Source organism: Esox lucius, chromosome 20 (assembly GCF_011004845.1).
Source record: "Esox lucius isolate fEsoLuc1 chromosome 20, fEsoLuc1.pri, whole genome shotgun sequence".
Taxonomy (NCBI): domain Eukaryota; kingdom Metazoa; phylum Chordata; class Actinopteri; order Esociformes; family Esocidae; genus Esox; species Esox lucius.
Window position 1 is genome coordinate 34,359,649 of NC_047588.1, and position 16,290 is coordinate 34,375,938.

At 41.4% G+C, this 16,290-nt stretch overlaps 2 protein-coding genes across 5 annotated transcripts in view; one reads left to right on the forward strand and one right to left on the reverse strand.

Annotated features, from left to right (window-relative positions):
* Positions 1-1,962: 1,962 nt before the first annotated feature.
* On the reverse strand, positions 1,963-12,104 carry ccdc12 (coiled-coil domain containing 12). Its single transcript, XM_010884430.4, has 7 exons — positions 11,801-12,104; positions 8,573-8,649; positions 4,360-4,439; positions 4,033-4,094; positions 3,862-3,896; positions 3,695-3,771; positions 1,963-2,407 (listed from the first exon to the last, which is right to left on the reverse strand). Exons 1-7 carry the CDS (start codon positions 11,882-11,884, stop codon positions 2,325-2,327), a joined length of 498 nt encoding a protein of 165 aa, XP_010882732.1. The 5' UTR covers positions 11,885-12,104; the 3' UTR covers positions 1,963-2,324.
* Positions 12,105-13,778: 1,674 nt separating this feature from the next.
* nbeal2 (neurobeachin-like 2) overlaps positions 13,779-16,290 on the forward strand; it is a 51,132-nt gene continuing 48,620 nt past the window's right edge. For all 4 annotated transcript variants that reach the window (XR_004574857.1, XM_029116044.2, XM_034288671.1 and 1 more), the window contains exon 1: positions 13,779-14,352. Coding sequence is in view for 3 of the 4 variants with exons in the window: in XM_029116044.2 (XP_028971877.2) it covers positions 14,302-14,352 (51 nt within the window). In the remaining variant the exon portion in view is untranslated. The remainder of the gene's footprint in view (positions 14,353-16,290) is intronic.

The window sequence follows — 16,290 nt, forward strand, 5'->3', positions numbered from 1 at the left end:
CAGTAAAAGGCACATGACAGCTTGGTTGGAGTTTGCCAAAAGGCATCTAAGGACTCTCAGCGGGAGATGGTTGTCCTGGAAGGTTCTCTCATCTCGAAACATGATCTCTGGAGCTCTGCCAGAGTGACCATCAGATTCTTGGTCACCTCCCCGACCAAGACCCTTCTCCTGATTGCTCAGCTTGGTCGGGCGGCCAGCTCTGAGAAGATTCTTGGTTAATCCAAACTTATTCCATTTAAGAATGATGGAGCCCAGTGTTCTTTGGGATCTTCAATGCTGCAGAAGGTACCAAAAACACAATCCTGTCTCGGAGTTCTACGGACAATTTCTTAGACATCATGATTTTTGCTCTGACATGCAGTGTCAACTATGTCGAATCCTAATTGCGAAAATATATGTAATCCACTTTGGAATAAGGGTGTAACTTAACATTCAGGATACAGAGTGAGAGGATGAGTACGATCTGCTGTCTCACAGCCCTGGTCCATCAGTAAACTGCATGATGCACTGAGTTTTTAATGACCGCATGCACAGGATACTAGAGGCAAACCACAGTTATTACTTGCAGGTTCCTGTGCACCAGGAACCAAAGCACCAGTTTGAAACATGAACAATATACTACCCAAGACAAAACCTTTGGTGAGTGCCAAGACAACCTCTGCCTCACCAACGGCTACCTTTGGTACTTCCTACTTGAACCATGATAAATGTTGTTTGCTAGTTGAGTTTTTCCCCAACAGTGTCATGTTTCCTTGGCACTGGATGGGAAGAACTCAAACTGTGGTGCAACCTGCACCTTTCCAAGGCTTGTGTTTGTTATGCAGTGCAACAATGTTTTGCCAAGATGTAATATTGAACACAACCCAGGTTTGAATGTAATTTCCACCCACTGTCACTGCTTAGACGTTGCTTTATAACAGAATAGGTTTTGCGAAGAGATGAGCGCCACAGTTGACACTTTAGTGCTATTCTTTTTCCTGTAGTATTAATTATCTAGCTATATATATATATAAGACGCTTAATTAAAACATAGTACATAAAAAGATTGTTTGTAGGAGTAGAGTCTTGTGTTAGTGATGAGCTATACCAGCTCTAGTCCAGGATAGTCTCAGCAACTTGCATGTGAATGCCCTGGACCAGAGCTAAGGCTTTGCAGACTGCCATCACATGGCGATGTTAAAATGTTAGTGCCCAGTTGGAAAACGCTGTTTGTGAGTGTTCTCCCTGGCTTTTAATAAGGTAATCGGGGGCTAGTTCATGTGAGCTAGTTCAGGGCTACAACGTGAGTTGTCTAGGCGTTCCCAGGGCAGAACCATTCAGTAGGGAGTAAGGCGTGGTTACATCCAGAGCCGGTTCTAGGCATAAGTGACATAAGTGGTTGCTTAGGCCCCCCGACCAATAGGGGGCCTCTGACTGCTATGGGAGAGGGGACCCAAATTTTGCTTAGGGCACCCAAAAGTCTAGACCTGGCGCTGATTACATCGCAAATGACGTGAAGTAGCTAGCCATGTGGACAATAGGTAATACCCAATGTGATGTGTGCAATAGCCTCCTTTGGTCTGGGATGACAATTTTTTTTAGGGACTGGTGGGCTGAGAATGGTTTTCTGCTTTTCAGGCCAATCCATGTGCTTTAGATGTGTACCTAGCGACATCATACCAAAAAACGTTTCAGCTGATTGTGATCCGTTTTATCATCTTAGTTTGTTGTACCTCTGGTTGATAATGAAGTTCAGCTGTTGGATTTATACCTACTTTTGATTCAATAGAGTAGCAAGGAACATTTCCTGTTCTAGTAACTGTTAAAGTAGACTGGGTCCCTTTACACTCTGATTGGCTAACACTCGGTTTACATTGGAGTTTGAATAAATATGAAATACAATTTTGGGAACATGTTTGGTGTCATTGCTTGCACACAATTTTAGATACAAAGAATCTCAAAAAGGAAAGATGTCCTGTCAAAAACCGTTGGAAGAATCCAAATAATTTTACTGGAAAATGATCATGAAAATGACACTCATACATAAAGTATACGATGACACAAAACATCCTTAAAACAGTACACAATACACAGAATTCAAAGTTAAATCCTCTTTGACAGTCATATGTTTGCAGGATATTGTTTTCAATGACCAGGATGACATCTGGGACTCCTGCAAGGATTAGCATTCCTTAGTCAACGCACTACACTTCAAACAGCATTTGCAGGGAATGAACCCCTAAGTTTCTGATTCCCACAACAAACACTGAGCTGTACAGAACAGGACCATATGCATTGGTGGGGTCAGATCCAGGGTGGCTATGTGGCGTTTCTGGGGTGAGGGTTCAGTCAGAGTCTCCTTCTGCGGACACTCCGATGGCGCCCACTACTCCAGCCAGCTCCTCCTCACTGCCTTTTAGACGGTCACCTGGAGAAAGACACAAACACACTTCTAATTTCTACAGAATATGTACATTTCACAAAGGTATTAATATGCACCAAAACAAAGTTATATAGAATCTTCTCCATTTTACAATTATTTCACCCATATTTTATAAGTTGAGAACCTTTTTTCTAGAAACAACCTGGGGAAATGTAACAGGGGGAGATGGGAATCAATGAGGGGCAGATTGGAAATGTAGCACCTGGAATAACACCCCTAGTCTGACAAAAGTGCCATGGGACATTTAGTGACCACAGTCAGGATACTCAGTTAACAGCAGTGAGTTTCCCTGCGGTCTGAGACCAGTCCAGAGCTACCGTCGCTGTATCAGTCTGATATTGAGGAGTGTCTCCTTATTGGATGAGGTGTTCCATCAAGTGTAACAGAAGTCTCCACGACCACACAGGGATCTGCCACAATGGCTTTAGCAGCAGTCACTTCCTAAGTATTCCTCTCCGTCTGTTCTCAATTGGCCTTCTTTTGAAAGCCCTGGAAATAGTCCCCTTTGTTTGTGGTTAGTAGGACATTATGCTGTCAAGCCAAATCACCCTCTTTTGTTTTAGAAAAAAAATGTCAAGTGCATATTATGTGTTTTAAGTTCAGCCACTTCATCACTCTGTATCACTCAGAACTCTAACAAAAATACAAACATTGGCCAACAGATGCTGATTCGTTCCTGGGGCCATTTAAGTAACTGCCCGTATCACAAACATATGTGATTAAAATAGAAATGCTACAAGCTAGCAACTTTGGACAGACCAATTTAATCTTAATAAAAACAACAGTTGTTTAGCAACAGAACACCAACATGTTCTGTAGATAGAGACATTGGAGATACATAATCATTGTTATTTGTGATAGTTGTCAGGGTTATCCAATCAGGATCCAATCTTCTGTTCTCAACCTCATTACTGAAAGAATGCTCATATTTCAAGACCAGTCTCTTCGACACAGCAGCAGTACACCAGGAGGTATGTTAGCTAAAGACACTGATATCAAAGCTAGGAAAGACTGGCTAGTCTTTTTCTTCCAGTAATTCCAGAATTTAGACTGAATTTAGCCCTTGGGTGCTGGGAATGTCAGCCAAAGCCAAAATCTCTCTGAGAATATAGGTCAGAGGAATCACGTCAATGATGTCATCATAAATTCAAACCTCCATGGAATCTGGAATCCACAGAGCAATTAGCCCATTACAGCAGTTTGGCAGATCAGCCTTATATAACCACACAGCAAACATTATTTTCTCATATTCAATTCAGTTCATTTACTCACGGATAAGTTCAGCAATGGCTTTCTGCGTTCTCCTTTCAAGCTTCTCAAGCTTTTTTGCCACGTCCCTCTTCAAATCCCTTCATTCAAAAAACACAACATTAGGCCACAACATGGTAGCAAGACGTCACCAAGTAAATACATTACGACACAAATGATCCATTTCATACCAGTCAGGTTTCCTGGGTGCGAGATTGGCCAAGTCCTGGGGAGGGAATGGAGATGAGTCAAAAATCATCACATTCCGCTTCATTAAAAGCACGAGACATCACTATTCTAAGTTAAATTCTACTAGGACGGAGCCAGCTTGCCAGTCTGTGAATAAAAACATCGGTACTTACCACCTCCTCAATGACAGGTTCAGGGTTGGCTGCCTCTAGCTGGTCCTTCACTTTCTCCTCCACTGAAAGAAAAGGCTGATGACTCAGACTGGCATCCCTACAGACTAATCACACACTCCACACAGCTACCACACACTGTTGGACCTGCCTTTTCTCTAATAAACATCACCCAGATCACTTCCTCTGAGGCTGCTCATCTCCAGACACCCTACGCTGTCACAAAGCATGCAGAAAGCACAGCCGCAAAAAGGGTGGTCATCACACCCTGGAAAATATCACCCCAGCCTGATCTTCCTTTACCCAGACTTTGCTGATGGGAGTACTTACCGGAAGCTGGCTTGGCCTTTGGCACCTGCCTCACCCGCAACTCCTCGTCCTCCGGGGTGTAGTTCCTCAGCTTCAGCTCTCTGCACAGTGGGCAGAGACAGAACCTTGGTTTAGACAGAACATGTTGCTAAATACAGGCGGTGTACATGGTGCAAACGTGGCAGGAAACAGTAGTTAGTAACAAGGATGCCCAGGCACACATGGACCAACCAGGAGGTGGCGGTGAAGCCAAATGTTTTCCTCCAATCAGCTGCGGGGTGGCGGGGGGTGGCGGGGGGGCTGTATGAGGAGAGAAGGCAGTCAACAGTCCTAAAGCAAACGCAGCTGCACGTCTTGTGTTTCAGGAGTCCCCACCCCACCCTACCCCACCCACCAACAGTCCAGGGAATAAGGCCTCCCTTTATTCTGCTGAACACAGATTCTCATTTGAATGATCCACCTGCTTCGTGGGTCTCAAAGATGGCTGCCATAGCAGCTGAGGAACCGGGTCGGTTTTCCTACGTGGTACTGAAGGGCACATTTTTAGAGCAGGTTGGGCCCAAAGACACGACAAAACCTAAACAATAACCCTGAATGGAGAACGGGGGTGTGTCCAATAGTACCCTATTGCCTATATAGTTCAGAGAAATACTTTAGCCTGCATAGAAGTAGTGGACTATTTTACAAGAAGAGAGTTTCAAATTGAGATACAGCCACTGATTGATTTTTGATTAAGGATTCCTCCTGGGCTTGGTGGACAGCGTTGTCGCGGCAGTGACCTCAGCGTGGCTCTGGACCGGGCTGTGGCGTAAGCCAGAACAGCCGGAGAAGATGGAGCAAAGGGCATGTCGGGGAGGCATCCATCAAAGCCTGCAGTTCACCGAAGGCCAAGCGAATGCCATGTATGGATACAGGCTGGAACATTGTGCCACGGTCCACTCTGTCTCAACCCAGACCAATCAATCCAACTCCATCTAGGTCCGTCTACTTACATTCAAGTCACTTAAAGGACCTTATCCAGGGGAACTTACAGTAAAGTTAGTGAATGTTTTTTGTACGAGTTCCCCTACCAACAAACCTCTGCCTCACAGAGAGGAATCTCAAATCTCATTTATCCGTTAACCCAGCCGACCTTATGAGACCAAAAATACATCAAGGACTTCAGAGTTTGGCCAATTGGCCTTGCACTGCTGACAGGATAATATAAACAATACCACTTGGATTATCTACCCGATCCCTTTAAAAGGAACAGGAAGATTTCTTGAGGACATCATGTCATTTTCCTCATCGGTCCCTATGTTTTTGAATTTCAGCTTCAATGCAATTGCAATAACTGTACAGCTGGTCATAAAACATCGCACTCGGACAACTCTTTCCAATATAAAGTGTATTAAAGCATTTGCAATGAAGGTTCAAAACACAACCAGCACTAATCCATTCTCTCCACAAGCTCTTGACAAAAACAGCGTTCTAAACAGGCAATAAGGTTCTTCTTTGGGACACAGAAAATGAAACACAGAGCAAGCCAACCTCCATCCCCGTGAGAGGGAGTGTCCCTGAGTGCTAGTTCTGGGCTAGTGTTAAACATAAACAATGGAAAGTCTTCTGTAATACAGACAGCCCTGTTCTTTTTCATGCATCTGAAATGGAAAGCAGTAAGCAGCAAGGTATTTTACCATCTTTTAGCACAGGGCTGTACTCTAAACTGCAGTAAACACAGGAGATCTGGGATGCATTCATTATGCAGATTCTATTGCAAACATTTTATATATATCAAGGAAATCCTAGTTTAGTCTATCATTTTCTCTTTTACCCCGATTTTCTCCCGTCCCAATTTTGTTATTTCCAATACATACAATGACTATGGGGATAAATACAGACAGTCACCTTTAACTAGGGGGTGTTTCCATCCATTGGATAACCCACATTTTGTAATCAGTCTCCTCATTGTAGGTTACCAATCGTACACAGACAAACGGCTTCCTGGTTGATTACTGACAGCTGTCTTTTGTATGCCAAGTCCAGTCTTGAATTTTGGTTTTGCATTTGGAGCCTGTTGCTTGAGTCCGAAAACATGAAGGCGAAAGACGGATCAATACAATTGAAGCCGGTAATTATGAGGCAGATAGGTCCACATATACATTGCAGACATGGCCAAACCATTACAAGTGTCACAGTCAACTGTTTGGTGCACTGAGAAGAAAGCAAGATCTGGTGAGCTCAGCAATAGCAAAGGATCTAGTACACAGAGAAAGAGCACTGTGGTGGATAACTGAAGAAAACTATCAATGGTAAAGAAGAAATAAAAACTAACAGTTCATAAGACCAGGAACAGTCGAGGAGTTAGGAATTGATGTGTTATAGACAACCGCACACAGAGAAGTACACCAGCAAAGGACACACCACAAGATGTAGGCTGGGTGTTTTGTAAATAGCACTTTGTGACAACTGCTGAGCTAAAAAGGGTTTTACAAATAAATTTGATTGACTGAAACCACTAGTTTCAGTCAATCAAACGGAACAGCCCAAAAAAGCCTGAACATTTCTGGAACAAAGTATTAGACTGATATGAAGATGAACCTGCAACCTGTTTGACAATGAGAAGAGGAAAGTGTGGAAAAGGTAAAGAACTGGCCATCCAAAGTGTTGATCTCTATTATCTTAGATAATAGCGCAAAACATTAATTTCCCACGAACTGATCGCGGTTAGGCCTACGTGTCAGTTAAACTTTTCATCTCCAATCCTGTATTTGTGATAAGTGGTACATTTTGAAAGATCTACTTTACGGCTTTATTAATAAGTAAATTAATAGGTGTGCGTAGCGTGTTTATATAGGTATATATAGGTGTGTATATATATAAATGGCGTGCGCCTATGAGCACCCACGGAGGAAAACATAAATCGACGCCTATGGTCAGAATGACGTTATATATAAACTTAGACTATTGTAAACAAGTGGATGAAAGTCAACTAATTCAAGGGAAGATGGAATATATTTACTGAATTAGTGTTACCTCCGGAAAATATATTTGGCCATAAAACGCTGAGTAAAGTTCAGCTGTGGAATCGAAAGCCGGTTGAGAGTGCAGAAAACGGCAAGTTAAGCAAATGGCATATGTAGCGCGTTATGTAGTAGCGCTCATGAGTTATTAGTAGTTTTTAAAAACATGTATTTCGTTTAACTGAATACTATTCGAATAACAACACTATTCGGATAATAAAAGATGGTCCAATGCACATCCCTACTTGGAATAGTCATGAGAATTAAGCAATTGCTAGCGAGACTAAAGATTAACTTTACACTACCAAAGCTATTTTATTTCATGGCAAAACAATGTCAATTTTTCTTTCATTAATGAATGACATGGTTACAACAACTATTTATATAGGCGATTATAACTGACTTTTTCACGTGGAAACCCCTCCTGTTTTACTGCGCAAAGGGTTGTTGTATATATTACCCCAAAAAGCATGCACAAATGCGAACATAAATCCACCAGAAATAGTTGCAGTATAAACGGAAACAGTTACTATAACGTAGCTACTGAAGCTTGTAGCTAGCGAACTTCTTATCTATCCTGAACAAATCCTAATGCATACTTTGTCCTGTCCAAGGCAAGGATCAAACGCTGGTCGCCCATATGACAGTCTGCATCTCTAACCACTATGCTATTTAACAATGGGTAGTCACTCAGTAAGAGACATTCGCTCTTCTTGGGCGGCTCTGCTTACTCGGTCACAGAAACAAAATGCCTCTAAACTTATTGGATGATGCTTCATCAGGCAGCAGGACAATGACCCAAAACAACGACATATCTTCCTAGGAGTTTTATTTCCAAATGTGAAGCCCTTTACTGACCAAGTCAATCACCTGATCTGAATGGAACATCAACCTTCAACATGCTGAAGACTGAAAGCAAGACGGAGAGAAAAAGACATCTGCAGTACAGGCCTGGCATTACATCATCAAGAAAGATACTCAGCGTCTGGTGATGTCAACGTTCCATAGACTTCAGGTCTATTCATCATAGGATACAAGCAAAGGATACAAAACAAAGCACTAAACCCGACTAATACATTGTCCATAATGCTGAACTGCCCAAATACTGTTGGCCTCTTCCATGGGTAGACAATGTACAAAACGTTCCAAATGTCAGTCTGCACTTTAACCCAATAGTCAATGTATCAAATGCAAAGAGCTGGAATACAGAGACAAAACGAGAATGAACTAACCTGTGTCGCTCCTCTTCAGCTTCCTCCTCTGCCCGGTCCTTCTTACAGTCAGGCTCTCCATCATCTCCATCTCTTCCCTGTCAACCCACAGAGTCAATGCGCCGGCTTAATGTATGACGTAGAAATATGTACCATAAAATGGTATTTAATGAATTATGCAGATAGTGGAAAATACTGCATGTTATTCTGTTTGAGTTGGGCCTTTTGCTGGCCTGACAAAGAGCTAAGACACTTCACTTCGGAAATGACTGTGAGTTTTAAACAGATATATGAGTTTCAATTACACAAAATAGGCCAACAGCAATTACACACAGACCTTGATGACTCATGTGACGGATGCATTGTGACTCTGAGCATCATTTACTTGGGACTGATGCGCACTTTCATCTCTCAGTTGTCTATCGTCTATTGTGATTCATTAATTGCACAACACAATATGTAGTACAAAAGGCGCAACCTGAGGATTTTAGAATTCAGGTCACACAATTCGTTAATAAAACATAGCACAAACTAGATTTCAAAGGTTACGTCCATTTCATCAGTTTCTGAGAAAGAGACAGAGAGAGCGAGAACACAGAGATACTAGTCCTAACTGAATTAGTCCTATGTTTTTTGTCTCCATTGCCCTTCCCCCAGACACACCACATGCCCAAATGTATGTGGACACCCCTTCAAAAATCTGTGGATTCTGCCATTTCAGCCGCACCCATTAGTGATAGGTGAATTAAATTGTGCACACAGCCATGCAATCTCGGTAGACAAACATCGGCAGTAGAATGGCCCATACTGAAGAGCTCAGTAACTTTTAATGTGGCACGGTCATAAGATGTCACCTTTCTAAAAAGTCTGTTTTTCACATTTCTATAGAGCTGCCGCAGTCGACTAAAGGGCTGTTATTGTGAAGTGAAATCGTCTAAGAGCAACAACAGCTCAGCCATGAACTGGCAGGCCACACAGACCAACCGTACTGGACTGCTGAAGTGCATAATGCATAAACTCTTCTGTCCTCAGTAGCAAAACTCACTACCGAGTTCCAAACACACTATGGAAGCAATGTCAGCACAAAAACAAGGGCTGTCAAAGGCTTCGTGGAATGGGTTTCTATGGCCTATTAGCCCAAAACAAGCCTAAGAGGATCATGTGCAGCACCACGCTGTACAGTGGAGCAGTGGAAATGTGTTCTCTGGAGTGATGAGTCACACCTCACCGGCAGACAGATATGGGTTTGGCAGATGCCAGGATTACGCTAACTGCCCAAATGAGTCGTGCCAACCGTGAATGTTTGATGGAGGAGGAATAACGGTCGGGGACAGTTTTACATGGTTCGGACTAAGCAAAAAATCTTAACACTGAAATATACGTACAAATATTTTTCTAAATAGCAATAGCAAATTATACTATGTTGAATACCTCTTGAATAAAATGTAGCTCATCTTAAATTAAGAAAAAAAAATAAAAATCTCCATTAACTGTTGACAATACAATTTTGACCTGTACAGGAATACGTATGGAACTGCAAGCCTGGAACCGTAATACATACCGCAAGTTCGGAGCACGGTTGCAGCCCTAAGGTCCGCGCCAAAAGTCTCTGAGGATTTTTACAGTGTTCTTCATTGCTTTCATTATCAGTAAATGCACCATGTATACATTCATAATAGGCTTAGCTCTATGCAAAATCTAAGGATGAAAGTGGTCTTAATTGGTATGTGGGCTTAAAAGATGTGCTTAAGCAAAACGTGACCAAAGTCAGAAAGTACAACAAAGAGACCTACCTAGGACCCCTCCCAGCTCTGCATTTTCCTGGAGAGGCTTCCTGTCCAGCTGCTAGAACAATCATCCCCAAAAACGGGCTCATTCTCCAAGTACAGTACAACACCCGGAAAACAATCATATGCCGATGGAATGTCAACAGCTTTTATCAAGCTCTGAACCAAGCCCACTGGTGTTGTTCAACAACACCGTTTCTGGCTGGCTTTGCCAAACACACTGAAGGACATTTTTCCAACACGTCCCAAATGGCACCCTATACACTATATAGTGAGCTATGTTTGAACAGAGCCCCGACCATAAGCAGTGCACTATTCAGACAGTGGTGCCATTTGGGATGGAGACCCAAATCTAGCTTCCAAAACTGGGGCTTGCATGCCCTTGGAACAAGATTTCCTCTCCAAGCACATGTAGTTTGGAGGTCATAGGATTAGGGCAGTAGTGGGATAAAAGACCAGTGTAAACAACAGGACAGGTCTTCCTGGTGGGCACTGTACAGTGAACTTTACTTGTGTTGGCTGTGCTCAGTCATACAGATAGACTACAGAAGATCAAATGGGACGAGTTACCAGTATAGGGTTTATATATATATATAAAGAGATATTTATCACTAAATGGGTAATTTATGAAGCCTACAGTGGAAATTGTCTGAAATTGTAAACAATGGTTATACAAAAATCAGGAATATACAGTACATTGGTGCCTGAGGGAAAGAATAATGTTTTATCAAAATGGTTACTGGTACAAAAGATAAAGGCAAGTGGAGGAGTGTGATCATTGAAAAGTGCCTCACCAAGCAGTCTATGAACTTTGCACCTCAGCCAATCAAACATATAGACGCTTAACTGTTTTAGGCAGAGGCCAGAAAGTTGGCAAGATTCTTCACGTGGTAGGTGACATCATGTAGTTAGAGGACCCAGGGTACCTCGCTTTTGTAAATGGGAGATACGTTTAATTCTAGCAATGCTGGACCACCATACGATCATCCCAAGAGAGTACCCGTCACATAAAGTAGTTCTCTTAGAGTTACAAAGCAAACGTGTGATGAGGCTGACCATGAACACATTGATGCCAAAATGCATAATAGTCAACATAATTTCTTACCATTAGTTTGGTAAGCTAGCATACAACAACTTAAAGCTAGTTTGTTTTTAACTTCTACAGATCACTAAATAACGTTAGCCCATTCATAGACGACAACTAATTAAGAGTTTCTAAAGGCGAGCTAACTAGCTTTCTAGATAATACGTTCTTGTCGAATATGAGACTGAAATCAATCCAGTATGAACGTACATCTAAATGAAATGAAATATTACCTAGCAAGTCAAATGTTGGCTAACGTTACTGTGCTAGCCAAAGCTAGCATTCTGACGTCATTAAAACAAACTAGTAGTAGCTAAGGCTAGTTCCTATTTCAGGACTATTTACAGCACAGACAAACTGTTTTTGGTTGATACTCACTTGAAGTTGTCGACCTCTTAATGCTTTAAGCCGCTCTTTCCTTTTTAATGCCTGTTCCTGCAGTGAACCAACTGATTGCTCCATTTCAGCTTCACGTTGTTGTCTAGGATAGGCAATCGATTCATAGGGCTGTAGCTTCCTACTGTGTAGGATTTTGAAGCAAGTGACGAGCGCATAGATTCATGACCCAAGCATTCACACCATGAGTCTCCGGGAATTTCTTTTTTAAAAGTAAATTCGGTAGTATAACGCAACATTAAACATGTATAGAGGACGGCTTTGATGTCAAAAGAAAGTATGAACTCTCTTTTGAACAGGCCAGTATTTCTTATGCAAAAAAAATTGTGCCATGCATTGCACAAAACTGGCAACTTGTAGCTGAGCAAATTAATGGGGAGCAACAAAATAAATGGTGGTGCATGGTGAATTTCTCTCGTCTCAATTTTACTTATCCTGAGTCTGCTCCAGACTATATTCACACACTGTCTGTTTAGTAATCAACATATGAGCGATGGTGCCTTTGTATACAACCTCACAGAGAGGCAAGGCCCTGCTAAACCACACAACAGAGGGCTATCCGTCCAGCACTGGTAGGTCCTGGTGTAGAATGTAGGCCATTGCCATGGCAATACAGCTGCCTGCCTGGAGGTTCTGTTGTGATCATCCTCCAATTGACCCGTGTTGGCCCTGTGTTAAAGATGCATTATCACACACAATTAAAAACGGAGACAGCTGAACTTGTGACACGGCGTCAGTTGGTCTTTCAACAATAAAACCTTTTTTTTTTTTCACCTGATAATATAAAAGTACATGTTTCCTAAGAAAGATAAGGTTTATTGGACGTAGAAAGCAAATTGCCTGTATGATGTGTTCATTGGCAATTATGTGGGTAGTATTAGGACATACTGGCAAAACATTGGCACCAAAGAAGATCCTGGTCTGGGACACCAGACTCCATCAGGTCCAGCCGCTTTGAACAGTTTGGTTCCTCTGAAGCTCCTCATTTTGACTGAACAGCTTTGAGTTGGGCTGTTAAATTACAAGGAGAACAGATAGATATTAAAAAACGATATGAATATTGAATGGCTAAAGTATTATATTATGTTTTTACTGCCTGAATTTCCTGTATTGATCAAGTGTAAATAGATCATCATCAAATGCAGAACAGCAAAGCTTCCTCATCGTGAAGAACAGATGGTTCCGTATTTTATTGTTCAAAATAATGACGGCACGGCTCCGTGTTGAATACATTATTTACAGTAAATGTGTTTACTGTAGATTCTATATTTGTTCTATATTTCAGTGCTCTTTATTCCATCCTGTCAGACAAACATGGGCATGCAGAGGATTATGTTTGGATGACTTTGTTTATAGAGGAAAAATATTGTAAGCAGTCCAAATGGATCCCTATTTCCCTAGTGCACTATTTATTTTTTCTCCCAGGGTCCAGTGCCTGTCTAAGCAAAGGACAAGAAGGACACATCACAGCATCTGATTCATATGAGCTGATGTCTGCTTACTGCAAATGGTGTTCTCTAAAACATTCCAATTATCCATAGGCTGATTAAAGTAATTAGGACAAATCCTTTGGGAAAGTTTGGCACAGGGTATTGTGATTTCCTAGAAATTCCCACATTGCCTTTCTGTTCAATATGCACATTGTTCTCTTTTTTGAAGGATTCTGGTGCTCTACATTATTATATTAGTATATTACCATTATTATTTTGTTTGATCACCCTGTTTAAATAGTGCATGTTTGTTAAAAGTCAGTATTTCAATGTTGTTTTAAAACATTCACACGTGGCACATTTTATATTTAATGTGGTATCATATAACATTTCAATGCATGTGTACTGTATAAATGTTTTTAGAACAAGATACTGAACAAGTTGTTTTTAAGGGGTATGTGTGTCTTTAAGAATAATACCTGTCCATAAATCTAGTGTGAGTCGCGTACAGTGCCAGTGGGTTTGGTTCTCGGGGCGTTACAAGTGTATGTATACAAGACTTGTGTGTAGAATAGCGTGCAGGACACGTTCGGTCGTATGCTTCCCGGCGCTGACGGACAATTAACTTGAGAATGGAAGGAGATTAACGACGGATACACCAACACCATAACCCGATACCATCTGCACTGCTGCGTCCGTGGGAACTACTGCATAATTTGGGGATCATCATATCCATTCAGACATGGGTGTTTCTTTTGCGTTGGAATTCCTGATCAGTTCTTGTGCTTGTCATGATATCCACGGCTGATGTTTTGGGTTTATAGACATATTTTCCCATGAATAATTTGACTATCTACTAACTTAGGGAAGTGTTAATACTATTTCGATTACTTTAAATTTCGATGCTGGATGCTGTTTTGCCAATATGTTACAACAAGACAATATGGTTGCATCCCTTTTTCTTAAAACATCCCTAACACTCTGATCACAAACAAAAGTTCAATGATTTAATTTATACTAAAACCAAGGGAAGATACCCCAGAAGGGCGGAGAATGGCTTCGAAGGAGCGTTTATATGAACTGTGGATGTTGTATTACACTAAGGTAAGTGTCTCAAAGATGTGGGAAGACATGACACCTGTTGTTGAACTGCGATTGTCCCTTATGCTTAAAATCTTTATTTGAAGATGCAGTGTATGCCCATCAACGGAAAACATAACTACTTACTGTGTTACACTTGGCAACCATATTTGCCAATGCGTGTTGTTCTGACAGTTGGCGGAATAGTATGAGGAAGTATTTGGGATCACGCATGATCTAATTTAAGAGCGTCGACTCGTAAAATTTCATCTTTGTACATAAGCAGTTTAAATATACATTTTTAGTTCACATGATTTTGTGTAAAAAATTGTGCAAATGTTATGCTTATTTAACTTGGTATTTACATGAGGTAGGTCAGTCGACTACTGCATATATGGGTCCTTTACCTGCTGCCATTGTCAGGTGCTTTGTAGTCTACTTCCTGAATTTGGGACTGACTTGTCACTCTTTTTTTTTTTTTTTTGGCGTTGTTGTTCTGATAACTCTTTGTGTATACACGAGCATGCGTTGGTTTAACCGGTAAAGAGAATTAACAGGATGTATATCTTGTGTCTTTTAGGTATCAAATCGTATAACGTATTTGTGACCTGTATCTGCACTACACGTGTATTTTATAGCTTATAGTTGGTACACAGCGAGCGCATGAGCGTGCTTGATACGTCGTCTAATTGAAGACCTGTTGCAATGGAAGCAATTCGATCAATCTGTCACAGCACTTGTGTTTTGAAAAGTGGCAGAAAAATTGTCGACAATAAACTAGATAGATCTCTCAGGCACCTCATCGACATGTTACTATACTGTAGCTACACCACCTAGCGGTCTGCTACTCTAACACATTAGTATGCTAAACAACAAACAATTTATATAAGAAAGAGTAATCTAAAAATACATGTAACTGCTCAGTCTTCTTTGCTGTCACTACTTCTGTACTCGGTGGGCTTCATAGGCTGCCATGGAAACGTGAAGCAGCAGGTGCTGTAAAGTGTTTCCTGTTGCACCAGGCAGTTGCCTGACAGCTCAAACTAAAATCTTCTAATCCAATATCATTGTATAGCCTAAAATGTCAGTCTGAAACACCTTTCATTGCAGTGCCTCCAATGACTGAATATGTTTGACATTGTTCAAATGCATTAATCACAAATGTGATTAATCAGAGTATGAAAGCCAATGACAAATATTTAAAATGTTACTGTGGCCCAACCCATCAGCTTCAGGGACTCAAAGATCTTTAAGATATTTTATGAGATCTATAAAAGTCACTCAGAGCCATACTCCATACAGAGAAGAAAAAAAACATCAGTGGGTGTGGCATAGTGTTTGGCTGGAGCAGGGAGTTTGAGTTGTCAGGCTACCTAGCAGCACAGCCTTCAGTGCAAATTTACATCTGGACAGAGTTTGACAAATGCTAATTTGTGTTGTGTGCAAATCCCTTTTTGAACAACATCGTATTGCCAGGGAATTAATGAACATACTAAATTATTAAATAGACTTAGCAATCTGCTTCCTTCTCCACGCCTAAGGAAAAGTTACAGTCGGGTATTCTCCCATCATATGATATGCCTATTTACACACCATGTGGGGATGTTGGTCTACACCATGTTATACTGGCCTATGTCTCCTCTCCCTCATGTTTTTAGACAGACATTTTGGGCCTAAACAGGGCAGGAGCCAAAGCAGATGGACCAGTTCTACTTTGACCTGTTTCAGCAGACAGAACAGGGGGAGCAGTTCTCCCTCCCTTTATTCTGTCCATTTGGTCCACTAACAGCCAACAGGGCATACCTCCCAAACGGCAACCTATTTTCTACATAGCTTACTACTTTTGACCCGAGCTACTAGTGTGCACTTTATATTGAAGCGTCATGCCATTTGGAGCACAAACATGCTCTTGGTTTAGAAGCTCACGTTTGAGTCTGGGTGGAGTCAGTTGAATTAATTCAT